Source organism: Urocitellus parryii, chromosome 1, assembly GCF_045843805.1.
Source record: "Urocitellus parryii isolate mUroPar1 chromosome 1, mUroPar1.hap1, whole genome shotgun sequence".
Taxonomy (NCBI): domain Eukaryota; kingdom Metazoa; phylum Chordata; class Mammalia; order Rodentia; family Sciuridae; genus Urocitellus; species Urocitellus parryii.
This window is the reverse complement of record NC_135531.1, coordinates 189,334,954-189,351,364: the sequence shown is the minus strand read 5'-3', so window position 1 is coordinate 189,351,364 and position 16,411 is coordinate 189,334,954. Positions and strand designations below refer to the sequence as shown.

The 16,411-nt window shown below is 52.2% G+C and overlaps 1 protein-coding gene across 1 annotated transcript in view; it reads left to right on the top strand.

The window, feature by feature from the left end:
* Hs6st1 (heparan sulfate 6-O-sulfotransferase 1) overlaps positions 1-15,717 on the top strand; it is a 47,079-nt gene extending 31,362 nt beyond the window's left edge. Inside the window, exon 2 of the mRNA XM_026388565.2 lies at positions 12,775-15,717. Coding sequence (XP_026244350.1) covers positions 12,775-13,483 — 709 coding nt within the window. The 3' untranslated portion in view covers positions 13,484-15,717. The remainder of the gene's footprint in view (positions 1-12,774) is intronic.
* The last annotated feature ends 694 nt before the right edge of the window (positions 15,718-16,411 follow it).

Genomic DNA, 16,411 nt, shown 5'->3' with positions numbered 1-16,411 from the left:
CTGGCAATCTGTTTAGTAAAAACAGCTAGGGGCTCAGAGGGACCAGGTGATTGTCCCCAGGCCACCTGGGGGAATCTGACAGAGCACAGTCCCACCTGCCCATCAGTCTGACTCTGAGACCTCTTCCTTGCTCTGCTCCCTTTTATATGTCTTCTCCCTCCTTAGGACAGAGCTGATGGAGCAGCTAGACTGTCTCAGTGCTGACCCAGGAGGGGGCAGACACGGAGATGGAGGCTCCCAGCACCCCCTTCCCACCATTATACCTCCCCCCCACCCCCCATCCATACAGAAAGGCCCAGGCCCCCTGGGGGGCATTTGCCTAAGCTCTCACCAGGCAATAATTGGCAGGCAGGAGCTTGCACCTGGATAGGAAGATAATAGATGCCACCAGGCCTGGGGCAGGATTTAGCCTGGCAGGAGGGTGGAGGTGGAAACAAGGGTAGTGCTGATGCTAGAGGGGCCCTCTGCTGTCTGGAGCTTTGCTGGAATACAGCATCTGCTCAAACAACCCTTTATCCTGGCCACAACTCCCATGGGACCCAATGGCACCCCCACACAGGAGCTCTGCCTGCACATTCTTTTCTCTGTGTATATGTGATACTGGAGTCAAACTCAGGGGCATTCAACCACTAAGCTGTATTCTCAGCCTTTTTTTTAATTTTTTTAGTTTGTAACGGGGTCTCACTAAGTTGCCCAGGCTGGCCTCGAACTCGTGATCCTCCTGCCTTAGCCTCCCAAGTCACTGGGATTGCAGATGTGCACCAGCACACCTGGCGCAAGCCTTCTCTTCTGAGGCTTTTGCTGGCTTCCATAGTCACTGTACAGCACCATGCTTTACGATGAGATGAGGTCTTGGGAGGACGAGCACAGAGCACCTGGTGTGGAGCAGTGCAGGCCCACACCCCCCCCCCCGGTCTGTGCCTGCTGAGGCTCTTTGGGCTCCACTGGAGTTTGGCAGGGAACAGAGGACATGGGTCCCCACCAGACATCTGGCCTGGGGACCCCAGAGAGGAATATCAGAGCCCAGAGAGCTTGGGCCACACATCACCCTGGCTCCAGGAAACAAGATCACCTTCACACAAGAATATGCCAGAGTTCACAGAAAATTCAGCAGCCGGAGCCCTGCTAACACTGTGAGAGAGAAGAGAGATTTCCCCAGGAGAAGCTGGCAGTTCTGGCCCCCGGCCTCCACCACCTGACCAGATGGGCCCAGATGAGGCCTTTGGCACCACCCACCCCTGTGTTCACTTGTAGTCATGCAGTACGTGCAGTTCACATCCATGTCTGAAAGCAGCAGGACCCGAGTTCAAATCAGCATGCTTGGTCTCCCTGAGCCTGGTCCTCGGAAGTGGCCCAGAATCCCAAAGCTAGTGGGCAGATCGTACATACAGTAAGTAAGTGCTTAGTCAGTGCAGGTTCTTTGGTATGCTCAGGTTTCCTGAAGACCAGAGATAGGTTCACTCCCCTGGGGGTGTTCTGGTGAGTGGCAGGACAGCAGTGGAGGAAATCCTGGGGGCCAGCACGAGGAGCCATTTGACCAGATACTGGGTATCTATAAAGGCTGTGCTCAGATTAGGCTACTCCAAGGTGCCTCGCAATAAGGGGCTCCAGCTGTATCCTCCTTACTGGAGGAAAGTCACACCCTCGCAGGCTCAGTTCTTAAGGGACAGAGAGTCATACTTCCTTAGCGTGGTAGGTGCTGGTGTGTCCAGGGAAACGGGGAGGTCCTGGGGCAGGGGCTGGGCGCATGCCTGTGGATATGTGTAGGGCAGATGGCAAAGTGTATAGGGCAGATGGCAGACTATGGTGAGGGACAGATGGCAACAGATGGGAGGGAAGGTCCTAGAGTGGGGGTAGGGAAAGGTGTCTGTTGCCAGCCCAGGGCACAAAGGCCAAGGGAGGGTCACACAAAAATGCCTAAGCCATGAATTCCTGCCTTTTCCGAGCACCCAGCTTCACATTTGGCCACAGGAGCCTGAGAAGACTTGGAGCCAGGAAGCCTGCTCCCAGCAGGAAGCCCCAGAGCACTGAGCAGGAAGAAGGATGGCTGCCTGTGGGCCTGGCTGATAGGGAGCTGAAGGGGGTGGGGGCTACACATCAGGCTGAGTGTCAGCCCGTCTGCAGCTTGGCCCAGGCCTGTGTCCCCTGCCAGGGGAGAGCTTCCCCAGTGTGTTCTCTGGACCTACAACGTAGGGGTTAGGCCTGGGGGGCTCGTTTTTATCATTTTCATCTCCAGGTCTCCCACAGTCCTGGGAGGTGATTGTGACCCCCACCCAAGCTTGGGGTGGGAGAGATGTTTCTGCAGGGGTAGAAGCTGCCTCGGAGCTTAGCTCAGCTGAGAGATGCCAGCCCTTTGCCAAGAGGGAACAGAGTTCTGTGTGCCCCAGGCACCATGCACCTGCACTGAGCCAAAACCCACCCCTGCTGGCTTTTGACAGAAGGAAGGGAGAATGTGGCAGACACATACTAATGGCAGAGTGGGCACCTGTGACAGGCTCAGCTCCCTCAAGATCGCACAGTTCCATATGTAGTGCCACTGCTAGAGGCCACTAGCTCACCCTGGACACCTGGCCCAGGGGTCACCTCCTCCTGGAGGCCTCTTGGTTGTTCCATGCATGGCAGAGCCTCACATTGGAATAGCTTAGACAGTGACTCCCAGGCCACCAGGTCCCTTGATGAGGGGTCTCTGGGATGCTCAGGGATGCCTTCCACAAGAGGAGGAGACCCTTAGTGAACATCAGAGTCAGAGTTCCTCCAGGGTCTCTCTCGCTCAGACCCGTAGATGCTTGGCAAGGTGACAGTGACAGGTTCACCGTGTTCCATCCTGTGAGCAGATTCTAGTGTGTTGCCCTGGGGCTGCTGTCACCTTCTCCCCAGCTCATCACCATGTGGGAGGAAGCTGGAGAACCCTGTCCCCATTTTCCCTGCAGGAGCTGGGAGGTGTGCTCATAGTGTGGCACACCCAGGATTACACAGCTATAGGCCTAGCTGTTTGCTGGAAAGGTGACCTGGAGGTGTTGCTGAGTGTGTCAAAATAGAGACAGTGTGACAGGGAAGTAAGCCTGTCCCTGGAACTGTCTGGTCCCTTGAGTATCCAAGGCCCAGGAAATAGTGGCCATTGAGGTCTGTCGGGCTGGGGTGGCTTGGAGCCTGGGCTTGCTCAGGTTTCTGAGTTGAGCCATCTGCTATCCCACAAGGCTTGGTCCCTCTCCAGATGGAGTTCCTAGTGGCACCGGCTTCTGTCCTGCACTCCCACCCTGGCCTGACCGCTGGTCTGTGTGGTGGAGTTGGGAGGGGGCTGGAGCAGCTGAAGAGGCCCTGAGGTAGTGGCTCACCGCAGCCTCTCCCGTTGTTCCATGCATGGCAGAGCCTCACACTGGTGCACGCCCTCCTGCCTCCACGTCTCCACCCACCTGCCTTCCCAGCAGGGGGCAAAAGTGCTGATAGGACTCCACCCAGTGAGCTGGCATCTCTGTCATGAGACATCTTCCCTGTCCCCCGGTAGGGTAGGGCCATGGGGTGTGTAACCAGAGGGGAACCTGTCCAGGCCAGAGGAGGTGGCCCGCCCCAGCATCCCACAGCAGGTACTGCCCAGGGTGGGTCAAAGTCCAGGATGTGACCTCTGTCCCCATGCCACCCAGGACTGTCCTGGTTTCCGTTTAGAGGTTTAGAGTCGTTCAGCCCTGTGCTGGTGTGTCTTCACTGCAGGTCCAGAAGACTTCTCTGCCTCTGAACTAATTCACTGTGCTTGAAAGGAAATAGCCTGTGACTTTTGCTGACAACTAAGTTAAAAAACACTACCACCCTGGCCATAGTTTGGACATGGGTCAGCAGGGTGCCCAGGCCAGCATTGTGGACAGGCTGATGGACAAGTTTACCTGGCCTCCACCCACACTGCCCGGCCAACTCTGTGGCCCGAGCTAGCTGTGGGGACCCCTTTAGGACTCACTTTCCTTGTCCGCAAAATGGGAATCGATTTTGCCCACAGGTGTCAGTGAGTGGTCAGGATGACCAGGTAGAGCACCAGCAGTTCAGCTAAGTAATTGATTTGGCATTACTGCCACCCTGACACCACAGGCCCCGCTGACCCAACCTCCGCCACCCCACCCCCAGAGCTCACCCTCTGATCATGCCTAGGTCTTCAGTGCATGGCTCTGCGTAGATGGATCAGGTTCAGAGGCCAACACAGGGTGGCTATAATTTGCCAAAGAGACTAGCAGAGACAGGATATGCTGGGGGTTCAGCTAGGGAAACACCAGGGACCCAGGATCTTTCTCTCACCTCCATCAGCCCCAGAAAGTGGACCTTCCACCTCATGGTTCAAGATGACTGCTGATGCTCAGCAGTTATATCCACATTCCAGCCAGCAGGAGGAAAAACAGGACCAAGAAGGATGTCTCTAAGGACATCCGGATGGCCAGACTTAGTCACACAGTCACACCTGGCTGGGAATTGGCTCCTGGGCTGCTTCCTCTTTAGGGACTTCTGTGCTGTTTCCTGAACCTATCTCTGGAGGACAGTGCTCATGAGCACAGCTCTTTGTATTAGACAGTCTTCTTCCGACCATCATAAGAATTCAGTTGACGTGGGTGGGCCAAGGAAGCCCTCCTCACTTTGCTAGAGGCAGGTGAGGCAGGGAGCAGAGTCGTGAGGCCAGCAGGGCCCCAGCTAGCCCGTCCTGCCCAGGATCCGGGGTCTCCTATGTCTGGGATTTGCCCTGGCCATGCTCCCTTCCTGTAGGAAGGTCAGTGCTCCAGGGGCTACACTGAAGCTGGGACCCTCCAGGGACCCGGGGACTTTGGGCCATTCATTTGCCCCTCTTTTCCTGTCTGCACCAGGCACCCAGATCTCACGGGTCACTGATGAGACCTTCAAGGGCTCTGCCAGCTGCACATGCTGTCTGCCCTGGGCCTCCCAAAGCAAAGGGGGCCCTAGGAGAAGGCTGGGCAGCACTGCCTTCCCAGGAAGCTCATGGGCAAGCGCTGCCCACACGGCACCTGATCCCTGAGGTCATGAGGCCTGCCTCTGAACCTGAGTGTTTTGGGAAGCAGATTCAGTTAATCGACAAAGATAACCCCTGCTGTCAGGCAGATGTTACCAGGAAGGGACAGTGCCCAGCAGCATTTTCCTCCCTGCATTTGGAGATGGGCTCCCCAGTTGGTGGTCTGGATTTTCCTGCAGGGACCAAGAAGAGCAACCTGCTCCTGCATACAGGTCAGGTGCAAGGAGGTGAGATGCAGGTTATGGGGCCGGTGCCCATGGGGAACCTGTTCAGCAGCGTATTCCGGTGGCAGCTGGGAGCAGGTCATCTCCTCTGGGTCGTGCCCTTTGCCGCCTCCTCTATCTGCTGCTGAGCCCTATTAGCAGGGAAGTGACATAGCCTTACAGCCCTGGGGATCTTCCCGCTGTGGGCCCCTTCCTGCTACAGGAAGGGGGAGGAAATAGCTGGACCCACAAGGCTTCCACCTCATAGCGGGACTCTGAGCTAAAATCAGACTTCCATTTTTCTTTTCCTTTTCCCCCTCCCCTGCAGATTAAACACAGGGGTGCTCTGTCACTAAGCTGCATCTGCAGCCCTTTTTTGTTTGTTTGTTTTTTAAATCTTGCGGCAGGTTTTTACTGTCGGCCAGGCTTGGTGGGGCACACCTGTAATCCCAGCAGCTCAGGAGGCTGAGGCAGGAGAATCACAAGTTCCAGGCCAGCCTCAGCCACTTAGCAAGGCTCCAAGCAACTTAGCAAGACCCTGCCTCAAAATAAATGATTAAAAGGGCTGGGGATGTAGCCCAGTGGTAAAGCACCCCTGAGTTTAATCCCTAGTACCAAGAAAGAAAAAAAAATCTTGCTATGTTTCCTGGACTGGCCTTGAATTTGAGATCCTCCTGCTTCAGCCTCCCAAGCCACTGGGATTATAGGCATGTGCCACCGTGCGCAGTCAGACTTACATTTTTCTAAAGAACTAAGCAGGAACTGGGCCACTTAGTGCTGCCAGTAGCTGTTACATGAGGCCATCTCAGGACAAAGACAGCTCATACCTGGCAGGTGGGCAGCACTGATAAGGGGCTGGCCCAGGTGCCTTAAGCCCTGGATTTCCCCAGCTTTGACAGTCTCCTGAATGTTGTCACTTCTAAACGTCTGAAGTCTGGTCACTTACCACAATCACTTCCCCTGCTCCGTGATGCCCATGAGCCTTGGGATGGGGAACAGGAAAACAGTCTTGGGGAAGCAGGATACCATCATTGGTTGCTTCCAAGCCCCCAAGCATTCCTGGATGACCTGTGTCTGCCCTCGGAACTACTGATACCCCTTGGAGTGTGGTTTTAAAAACCAGTCATCTGAATCTAATCCTAATGGTGTGGACTTTGTCATTGTGAAGGGTCCCCTGGGTCCCAGGAGACCAGAGTACACAGTAGATGGGGATTGTTGGAGCCCCTCACAGAGCATCTCCTGCCTCCCTCTGACCCTGCTAAGCCTGTCCTGGCGGAGAGAATGCAGCAGCACCTTCTCGTTGCTGAACTAGCACCCAAGGACTCTTGGTGAACCGTGACATCAACTTCCTTCCAGTGCCTGCTTCAGAAGTTATGCTGAGATATTCCTTTTAAAAACGGGCTTGTCATTCTGACTAAATAATAGCATTCTCACTCAAAAGAGGGGGTGATGAGACTCTGCTGGCACTGATAGGAAAGTGCCTCAGTTTTAGGGTCAGAGTGTAGAACTCATAGGTTATGCCCTGTTCTTGAAATGTCCCAGACATTCTTGAAATGTCTTGAACACTTCCCCTTGGGTGGAGCAGGAGGCACAGTCTGAGTGGCCCAAGGAGGCAGCGTGCCTCATAAAATGCTGCATTTTCCCCCCCAAAAGGGCAGTCGAAGGCAGAACTTGCAAAACTACAAAACTAGCCCTTTTGCACTGTGACACCCATCCCTTTTTTTCTTTTTCTTTTTCTTTTTCTTTTTTTTTTTTTTTTTTTTTTTTGAGACAGGGTCTCACCAAGTTGGCCACACTGGGATACTCCTGTCCTACTAGTTCCCTGAGTTCTTAGGTTTATAGGTGTGCACCGCTGCACCCAGCTTACTTCAGTTATTTATATACAGACTGAACATTCTTTATGCTTGAGACCACAAGTGTTTTAGATTCCAGATTCTTTCAGATTTTGGAATGTTTGTACATATATAAAGAGTAAATTCATTTGTTTCATATGCATCTGACACACATAGCTTGGAGGTTAATTGTATAGAACATTTTTAGTGTGCCTGGGTTTTGACAGAGGTCAGGTTTTTCATCTGTGGTATCATGCGGTACTCTTAGTTTCTTCAAGTTTTGGAGCATTTCAGATTTTGAATTTCCAGTTAGGGATGCTCAACATATAATTTATAGTTGCAGACAGTGCAGAAATACATAAAGAAAATGCTAAAGTCACCCATTTGAGTTGATAGATTTTCACTGAACTTTCAACTTTATTGTAAGCTTGAAAATGTTTATAATACAGTGTTGGGAGACGATCCCAACCTCCCAATCCTGAAGCAGCCATTGAGTAGTCCATTACCATCCTGGGTGGTGGGTTTGTTTTTTGTTTTGTTTTTTTTTTTTTTTTCCTGAACATATATAATTTTTACAAAATTGTGACCACAGTGAAGTTATCACTGCTCTGGTAGATGCAGGCATTTCTATTGTGGGCTGCAGGAGAGTCCATGGTGTGTGTTCATTCATCTTCCTCCTGTATTTCCATGTCTCCCTGGAACAGAGCACTGTAGGAAACATGCTCCTGATGTGGCTATACCTCACCCCTTCTTTCCAGGTGGAATTACTGTGCAAGGCCCTCACCAAGCCACCAGCACCCCCAACTCTGGACTTTCCACATGCCTTGAGCCAGATTCATGGTCTTTTGATATTGTTCTTGCTGTGTTGCCGAGGCAGGCCTCAAACTCCTGGGCTCAAGCAACCCTCTCACCTTAGCCACTCAGGTAGCTGGGACTACAGGTGTGTACCACTGTGTCTCCTGAGCCAGATTTAAGGTCTTGTGTCTGGTTGGAGTCCTGGGCTTCCAAGGAAGAGTCAGGAATGGTAGATGCAGGCATCAATTGTGTCAAACCAATCCTCTCGGGCAGAGGAGGGAAAATGAAGTCACCTCCAGTCACTGCTGTGCCCAGTGTTTAACTAAAACCATTTATTTTTTTCTTTTTTAAGCCAGTGCTGGGAATGGAACCTAGGGTCTCATGCATGCTAGGCATGACTCTAAGCTATACTGCCACACACACCCCCCATCCCTTCACTAAAACTCTTGAGACTAAGGGATCTGTGAAATAAAAGGGTTTACTGAGCTGTTTCAGATGCTACCCAGGAAAGGACCGGTCTTGGGACAAGATCCCATAGCCACCAGCAGCAAAGTTCAGTAGCAGTTAGAAGTACCTCCCCGGACCTAAGAGCCAAGAGTATTGTCATAGTGAAAATTGAGGGAAGGAGAACATAAATTGTTCACATTGAACCTAGTTGGCTGTAGATAAGAGGGACAGGATTATGTTAATAAGGGAAAGTTTTGAGATAGGTGCACAGTCCATAAATAAGTCTACTTATTGCTTCTGTATTGATATTAATAGTCCCAAAGGTTTATATGTAAATGAGGCATGGTGGTGCCTGGTCCTGAGATTTAAGTCAGAAATTTGAAAACAGTCTTGTTGGTTTGGCCCTCCTCTTTCAGCCAATTAACTAAGTTCTTTTTCTCTCTTCTTTGCCATCCTCCTCCAGCCTTTGTAATTTATGACATCTCAGAGGGTTTTTTTTTTTTTTTTGGGGGGGGGGGGGTTATCAGCAAAGCTGCCTGCTCTGGCCTGGGGTCATTTGGCACTGAACCCAGTTTCCCCATCACTTATAAAGTCTAGTGGTGCTAGAATCATCTTGATCCAGTCCTCATTGGAGCCCTAGCAGTTTCACAACTGTCAAAAGACCAGATTGAAGCTAATTTAAACTAAACATCTCAATTAACTCGATTTATGATTCTAAAATGAAGCAGCACTTCATTCCATAAAATAGAATGAGTGAGCCAATGATCTGAGCAGAGGAGGTTGGTTTTATAGAGAGAAAAGTCTGAAGAAAGCAGAATCAAAGAGCAGTTGGTCATTTTTTAAAAAAAAAATATTTATCTTTTAGGTGTAGATGGACACAACACAATGCCTTTATTTTTATGTGGTGCTGAGGATCAAACCCGAATCCAGGTCCCACTCGTGCTAGGCAAGCGCTCTACCACTGAGCCACAATCCTCGTCCCAGCAGTTGGTCATTTTAAAGTTACTTTCCTTGTAAGGCAGGGGCAAGGAGACAGACTAATGAAGGGGAAATAACTGACTGGTTAATATCAGGTTAGGTTTTTGGGTTTTTTTTTTTTTTTTTTGTAAGGATTAATTAAGGCAAAGAGAACTTTTGTTATCCTGCCCATTGAAACTGGCCTGTTGGGGAAATTCGTTTGTTGCTGTCTCCTAATTTCTCCAAATCATCAGCTAAGTTTGACAACTAAGCTTGTGTTTGGTGATACGGAATTTTAGCGTGAGTCACTCCATTTTGGTTTTTAGTGTGGTCCATTGGGCCAGTGTAGGAGTCTTGTCCAAAACAGCCACCTCCTATAATTCTTATTTAACAGACTCAAGAAGAAAACGTCCTCCTTACCCACCAGGATCTTACATGATTGTAGGGCACTTTAAACCAGTGCCCACAAAAATGTCAGAACAGCTGAAGGTCAAGGAATGCATTAGAACAGCCATAATTAAATGCCAGAGTGCATGATCCCAGCGATAAATCCCGTGGGCTGTCAGGAGAAGCTGCTTTCCACACAGATGAGAAATACTCCACAGGGCAGAAGTTCTTTGAGGTCTCATGCTTTATCTTTGAATTCCGTGTGAATTTTGCATTCTGGGCCATTACCCATTTGAGCTTATTTTTTCTATAAAATAGGCAAGACCCTCCTTAGCCTGGCTTTGCCTGAGCCTCCAACCTCCACTGCACTTCCTTCTTGAGACAAGGCCACGCCCCCACTGTAAGGCTTCCTCTGAGAAGCCCCCCTGTCCCCCCACATTCGAGATTGGTGCCCACAGCCCCAGGGATCGCCACCTCCCTTTCTCTTCTGGTCCTACTCCACCCAAACCAGAGCACTTGAAAATGGTACTGGAAAGCCAACATACCCCACCTCTCAGCCTTGGGACACCCCGCTGCGGAACAGGAGAAATGCCTGCCCTCCCTAAGCAGACACCCAAGTACTGGCTGCTGTCATCAAGGGCCAGAGGCATTGCTACTTCATGTCCTTTGTCAAGCATTACTGTGGAGGTTTAGAACCTGCCTTCCCACGGGCCACCTACATGCCAGGACAGGGGCTACTACTTCACCCCATGTCAGCCCCACAATGTATCCAATCCCAGAACCCACTGGCCAACAGTCCACCAGTTCCCATGTGACAGCAGTGAGCTGCCCAGATATGAATTCATGGCCAACTAAAGGGTTGGAGGCCAAATACTGACAGCACAGCCATTTCCGCTTCCCAGTGCTCCTGGCCCCTCCTAGGTGGATGGATCCCTTCCTATGCAGCCCACCTAGGCCCATCCTGCCCTGTGGCCAAGGCCAGCTAGCCCTCAGACTGATGTGGGTACTTGGTACTCTCAGCAGTCTCTCCCCCATCGCCCTGGGCAGCATGAGCTGTCCCAGAATTACCAGGACTGGCTGGCACATACAGGCCTAGGGACAATATGCCCACAACTATAGAGGTGCTGCCCACAGCTCATCCTGTCACAGACTGGAGGGTGGTTATAAGCAGCCAGAGTTGCAAGGGAGGCTCAAAGGAAGAAGTATAGGCAGGGCCACCTCTTAAACCTTGGGTGACCAGTACATGCCCCACTGCAGGGTGACTGCTGAGAGTCCAGAAGGGCACACAGTAGGCATCCAGACACCTGCAGTGGAGGTCAGTGTGCTGTGGGTACTATGTAGGGGAGGACCACTGTGCTCATAGAAGATTTCAGGGGCCTGTCGCCCTGAAAGAGCATAATTTGCTACTGAACAGGGTCCCCTGATCCCCTGCCTCTGGGTTAGCAATAGTGAAGTCCCTGGGGTCAGAGCTGTTCCTGTTTTCATCCCCAAGTCCCTCTGGATGACGAGACCAACCACCAGCCGGATGCTAGGGCTCAGTGAGACCTGAGCTTCCTTCATGGAGAAGCCACAGAGCAGTCAGGCTCATTACTGCAGTTAGTTAACAAACCACAGGGCAGCCCCAGCTGACCTGGCAACTGGCCACCCTCGCCATCCCTAAGTGGAGACATTCCCCCATCACTGAAACCCACAGGAGCCTCCCCCTCCTGGCTCACTGCAGTAGTGTTGGCATAGAAGGGACAGGGAGGTGACATGCTGGAGATGTGGAGGTGGCTGGGCACTGGAGGTGAGAGAACGCAGCAGGAGCAAAGGTACAAAGTGGCCTGGGAAGCTGTGTGAGACCAAGGCTCTGGCTTTGGCAAGATGGCCAGTTTCCCTGTGAGGCAGCGGGAGCCTCTTGGACTGTCCTGCAGGATCTATCTTGTCTGCCTTCCTTCCCTTCTTTAAATCTTTTGTCACGACGTGTTTGGTACATACAGAACTTGCACAATGTACGTAAGAAATAAATCATAATAAACACCTGTATCCCCACTGCCCTCCTCCAGAATCGGGACATGATCAGAGCCACTATGAGCACCCCTGGTGCCGTGCCTGGCCTCTCCTACCCCCAGAACACACCAGGACTAGCCTCTGACTTAAATTTTCCATATGTGTCATCTTTCACAATTTGATAATTTTCATATATGTGTGTCACTAATTTTTCTTGGGTTTTGTTTATTCTGAGAAACTTGATAAACATATACTTGGTGAAGTCTTCTTGTTTTCCCTACAACATCTTATTCTTCCAGTTTGCCCATGTTGTGAACAGCTGAGTAGTATTCCTCCAGAATATGCCACCACTAATGTGCCCATGCCGTAGGGTAGGTGTCTAGGGGAGTCACCAGCAGTGCTGCTGTGGACAGTCTTATCCATGCCTCCTGCTGCACATGACAAGATTTCTGTGGGATGTTTGCCTCAGAGAGGAATGGAGGTGTCATGGGGTGTGTGCATGCTGAGCTTTCCGGTGAAGACCGTAAACACCTGTCCCCGTTCACACCCCATAAGCAGCTGCTGGGAGTTAGCTTAGCCCTACATTCATGCCCAGCTATTTATTGTCAGGTTTTTCCTTCTTGTCACTCAAATGCCATCTCATAATGGCTTATCTCATGGCTATCTCATGATGGTCACTGCCTCAGTGACCAATGCAGTGGAGCATTTTCCCCCAGGCTTTTTTAATCAGTTTCCTCGTTGCTGCTCCCAGACACACAGGAGCACTGTCACTCTTCTTGTTGAAAGTGGAGTTGAGAAGCGGGGTTCTGGAAGAAGGCAAGGAGCCTCAGACGCCACTAAAACTAAGTGTGAGGATAGTCAGGAGCTCCTGGGAACAACCCCCAGCCTACAGCCTAGCCACAGAGGTCAGGCATTGCAGGTCACCCCTTGGTGGTCTCACTTGGTACCTTTGTTCCCCGGATGGGTTCCTTCACATCTCAGAGTCCAGGGATTTCCCATTCAGAAATGGCATTCTGACAGCTAAATGCAGCAGTTGGGGACGAAGTTACTTGCTCCGGAGTCCTGCAGTGGAGACCCATAGAGTCACAGCTCCAGCCTCCTCCCCTCCCGCTTCATCACCCGTCTTACCTTAACTCTTCTCCTGGTCTCCTTCTCCTTGCAGGAAGTTCTACTACATCACCCTGCTACGAGACCCCGTGTCGCGCTACCTGAGTGAGTGGCGGCACGTGCAGCGTGGGGCCACGTGGAAGACATCGCTGCACATGTGTGATGGGCGCACGCCCACGCCCGAGGAGCTGCCACCTTGCTACGAGGGCACGGACTGGTCGGGCTGCACGCTGCAGGAGTTCATGGACTGCCCGTACAACCTGGCCAACAACCGCCAGGTGCGCATGCTGGCGGACCTGAGCCTGGTGGGCTGCTACAACCTGTCCTTCATCCCCGAGGGCAAGCGGGCCCAGCTGCTGCTGGAGAGCGCCAAGAAGAACCTGCGCGGCATGGCCTTCTTCGGCCTGACCGAGTTCCAGCGCAAGACCCAGTACCTGTTCGAGCGGACGTTCAACCTCAAGTTCATCCGGCCCTTCATGCAGTACAACAGCACGCGGGCGGGCGGCGTGGAGGTGGACGAGGACACCATCCGGCGCATCGAAGAGCTCAACGACCTCGACATGCAGCTCTATGACTATGCCAAGGACCTTTTCCAGCAGCGCTACCAGTACAAGCGGCAGCTGGAGCGCCGGGAGCAGCGCCTCAAAAGCCGCGAGGAGCGCCTGTTGCATCGCGCCAAGGAGGCGCTGCCCCGGGAGGACGCGGAGGAGCCAGGCCGAGTGCCCACCGAGGACTACATGAGCCACATCATCGAGAAGTGGTAGTGGTGGCGGCCGCTGGGGAGGCCTCGCAGGGGCAGGGATGAAATGGGACGCAGACTCACACACAGAAGGGCCCACCCAAAACTGTTGAGGGAAGCATCCCAAACCCGTTTATCAGAAGGCAGATACATCCTGGAGGAAAATGGAGTGGGGAAAGGGTGGGCCAGGCAGGGCGGGTCTTGCTGTTTGCCACAGTCTGGAGGCCTGACAACGTGTGTAGCCCTGTAGGTCAGAAGAAGGTGTGCTAGGATGCCCCAGGCATGTTGGACATGATGGGGCTTCCGGGTAGGTGGCTCTCTGCTCTCCTCACCCCCACATCACTGTCACAACAGCAGGAAGTTTGGAGAAGAGAGACATCAGAGTGAGGATGTGCCAGGAATGAGTCCCACACCAACTATGCACACACTTGTACTCTCTTGCCCTCTGTCCAGGCCAGTAAGGACGAGAGACCAACTCCAAGCAACCAACCTGAAGCTTTTTGGCCTCTGAGGGCCCTGATACCCCCAGGTCCTAGAAGGGTATCCCTGGGAACCCAGGCAGCTGTCTAAAGTGTCCTCAGGACCGGAACTCTAGGTTCAGCCATCCATAGCTGCTTGATGGTCAGAAGCCACCCCAGCTGCGGCAGAGGAGACTGGTGGCCTCTAGGAAGCCCACTTCTCTCTCTGGCCCATGGTCAAAATTCAGTCCAACCTGGTCTCTAGGGGTGACCACCCAGGCTGACCAGGCTCAGACAGCAAGGGCATGGGCATTAAGAACTCTCCCGACCCCTGTTCTTTCTGACCCTCTGCCCCCAACCCCATCACTGGGGCAATTAGTCAAGGGCTCACATCCCACTGCTCCTACAACCCTGAGTATAAAAGTACAATAAGCTTCCATTGGCTGGAAGGCGAAACCACACTGCTGCCGTGAGCCGTACCCTGGGGCCATAGTAGTTCTGGATGGCCAGGATGAACCAAATTAGATTCCGATTTTCAACTAGGGTTGGAAGAAACAGCTCTGGTACCCAGATACTCAGCCCTCCTGACCCTGGCTCTCTGCACTTCCCTGCTCCTCCCAAAGACTGGCCAGGCCCTGTTTCCAGCAGCCCCGCAGGCTAGCCAGTGGCCCTACTAGAAGCCATGTTGTGAACACTTGACCCGTGCCCTGTCCCCCATTCATTCTAGGAGGCGTAGGAGAGTCCTCACCTGAGTGTCAGGCACTCTGGCTCTGCAGAGGGCATGTGCATGTGCCCAGAGGCTGCAGGCTGACCCCGGAGCAGAACAGGGACCTCTTTCCTGCCCCGGGTTTCTTTTGGCCACCCTTGCTGTCCCACCATGGAATGAAGGCATCTGTTGCCACAGGCAGGGGGCAAGGGACTTTTTGGTGTCCAAAGGCAAGACAGGCTCTAGGTGGGCATCATCCAGCCCAGAGCCACCTCCCGTGTGAGTGGCCACACTGAGGAGGTGGGCACCAAGGTGAGTCAGCAGGGTGGCTGTTTTAAAGAGAGGCCAAGCCACGCGGAAGGATCAGTTCTGATGCTTGTCTGGGGTGGGCATACTCCGAGGGAGAGGACGAGTTTGTTGGGGGAGCCCTGCAGTCTTTCACAGGCCACAGGAAGTGGGTACCCAAGTCTCAAGATGGCCTCTCCTTGGTGTGCTTCCCGTGTGCGCGGGCCTGAGTGTAGGATCTGATTTGTACATATTGGAATATGTTTTCACTTACTCCCCGCTGTCCCAGCTCTCGTGGAAGCATGGGTCTCTTCTCAATATCTGCTGCATTGGGAAAATAGCCCCCTCTCAGGCCACCACCAGGCTGAGGGACCCTCAGTTCCTCGGCCGTCCAACCCAGCACTTCCCACTCAGGCCACCTGCTTTGGGGGCAAAGTTTCCTTGTGCCCACAGCACCTAGATGTCCCAGGACTCAGAGGACAGAAGCCAGCAGGCAGTGAGCTAACAACTTGGTCACAAGCACCCTACAGACCTGCAGATGTCCCCTCCTGGAGGGGGCACCAGGGACAGCAGAACTGTCCAATCAACATGTCTGAACTTTTTGGGAACTGGAACTGTTTAACTTGAACCCAGGAGCGTTTAAAAGCTTTATTTATTTATAGCTTCTTATTAAAAAAAAAAAAGTGTTGAGAAGAAATCTTTTGGTTATTCATACAAAAAAAATGAGTTGATAATGGAAAGGCAAGTCATAATCATCTAATTGTTTTTGTCTAGGTTGAGAATGAATGTTAGCAGATGAAATAAATTCTGAAAAGGAAGGCTGTGTGCTGTGGTCTGTGGTGGCAGAGCAGTCGTGATTAAAATAGCATCCCTGAGCACAGGCGGTCTGTGGGTGCAGAGGGCCCAGGGAGAGCAGTAACATGGAGTGAGAGGTGCCCAGCGTAAAAACTGTGACTGTCCTTACCACAGAGAGGAACAGTGCATTAATCATTTATTACAGTGTTTGGAAAGATGACAGAAGAAGGCTGACAGGGACGGTGATGCCATTTGGTTACATTGGCAATGACTTCTTTTCAACTTTTATTTGGAAAGACTTCAAAAGAGTCGAACATAGACACTAGGAAGCTCCGTATTGGTTCCTTTTATGTTGCCAATAACACAACACCACAGACTGCGTGAGTTACAAAGGAATGAAGGTTTAATTTGGGCTCATAGTTCCAGTCCAAGGTCAAGGGACAGCATCTAATGATGGCCTCACAGGCACAGTCCTTCCTGCCTTGTGGCACGGGGCATCACACAGCAGGAGAGGAAATCTGTGTGTCCTCTGTTGTCTCTATAAAGCCAGCAGGAGTGGAACTTAGACTCCACCCTGATTAGACTTTGTCTAATCCCACTCACCGCCAAAGGCCCCACCTGTGGCCTCTATGGTCAGATGCAGTTCCCACCCTCGGACACGTCACAGTTGGGCTTGAGTTCAACACAAGCAACCGTATCCAACCACAGC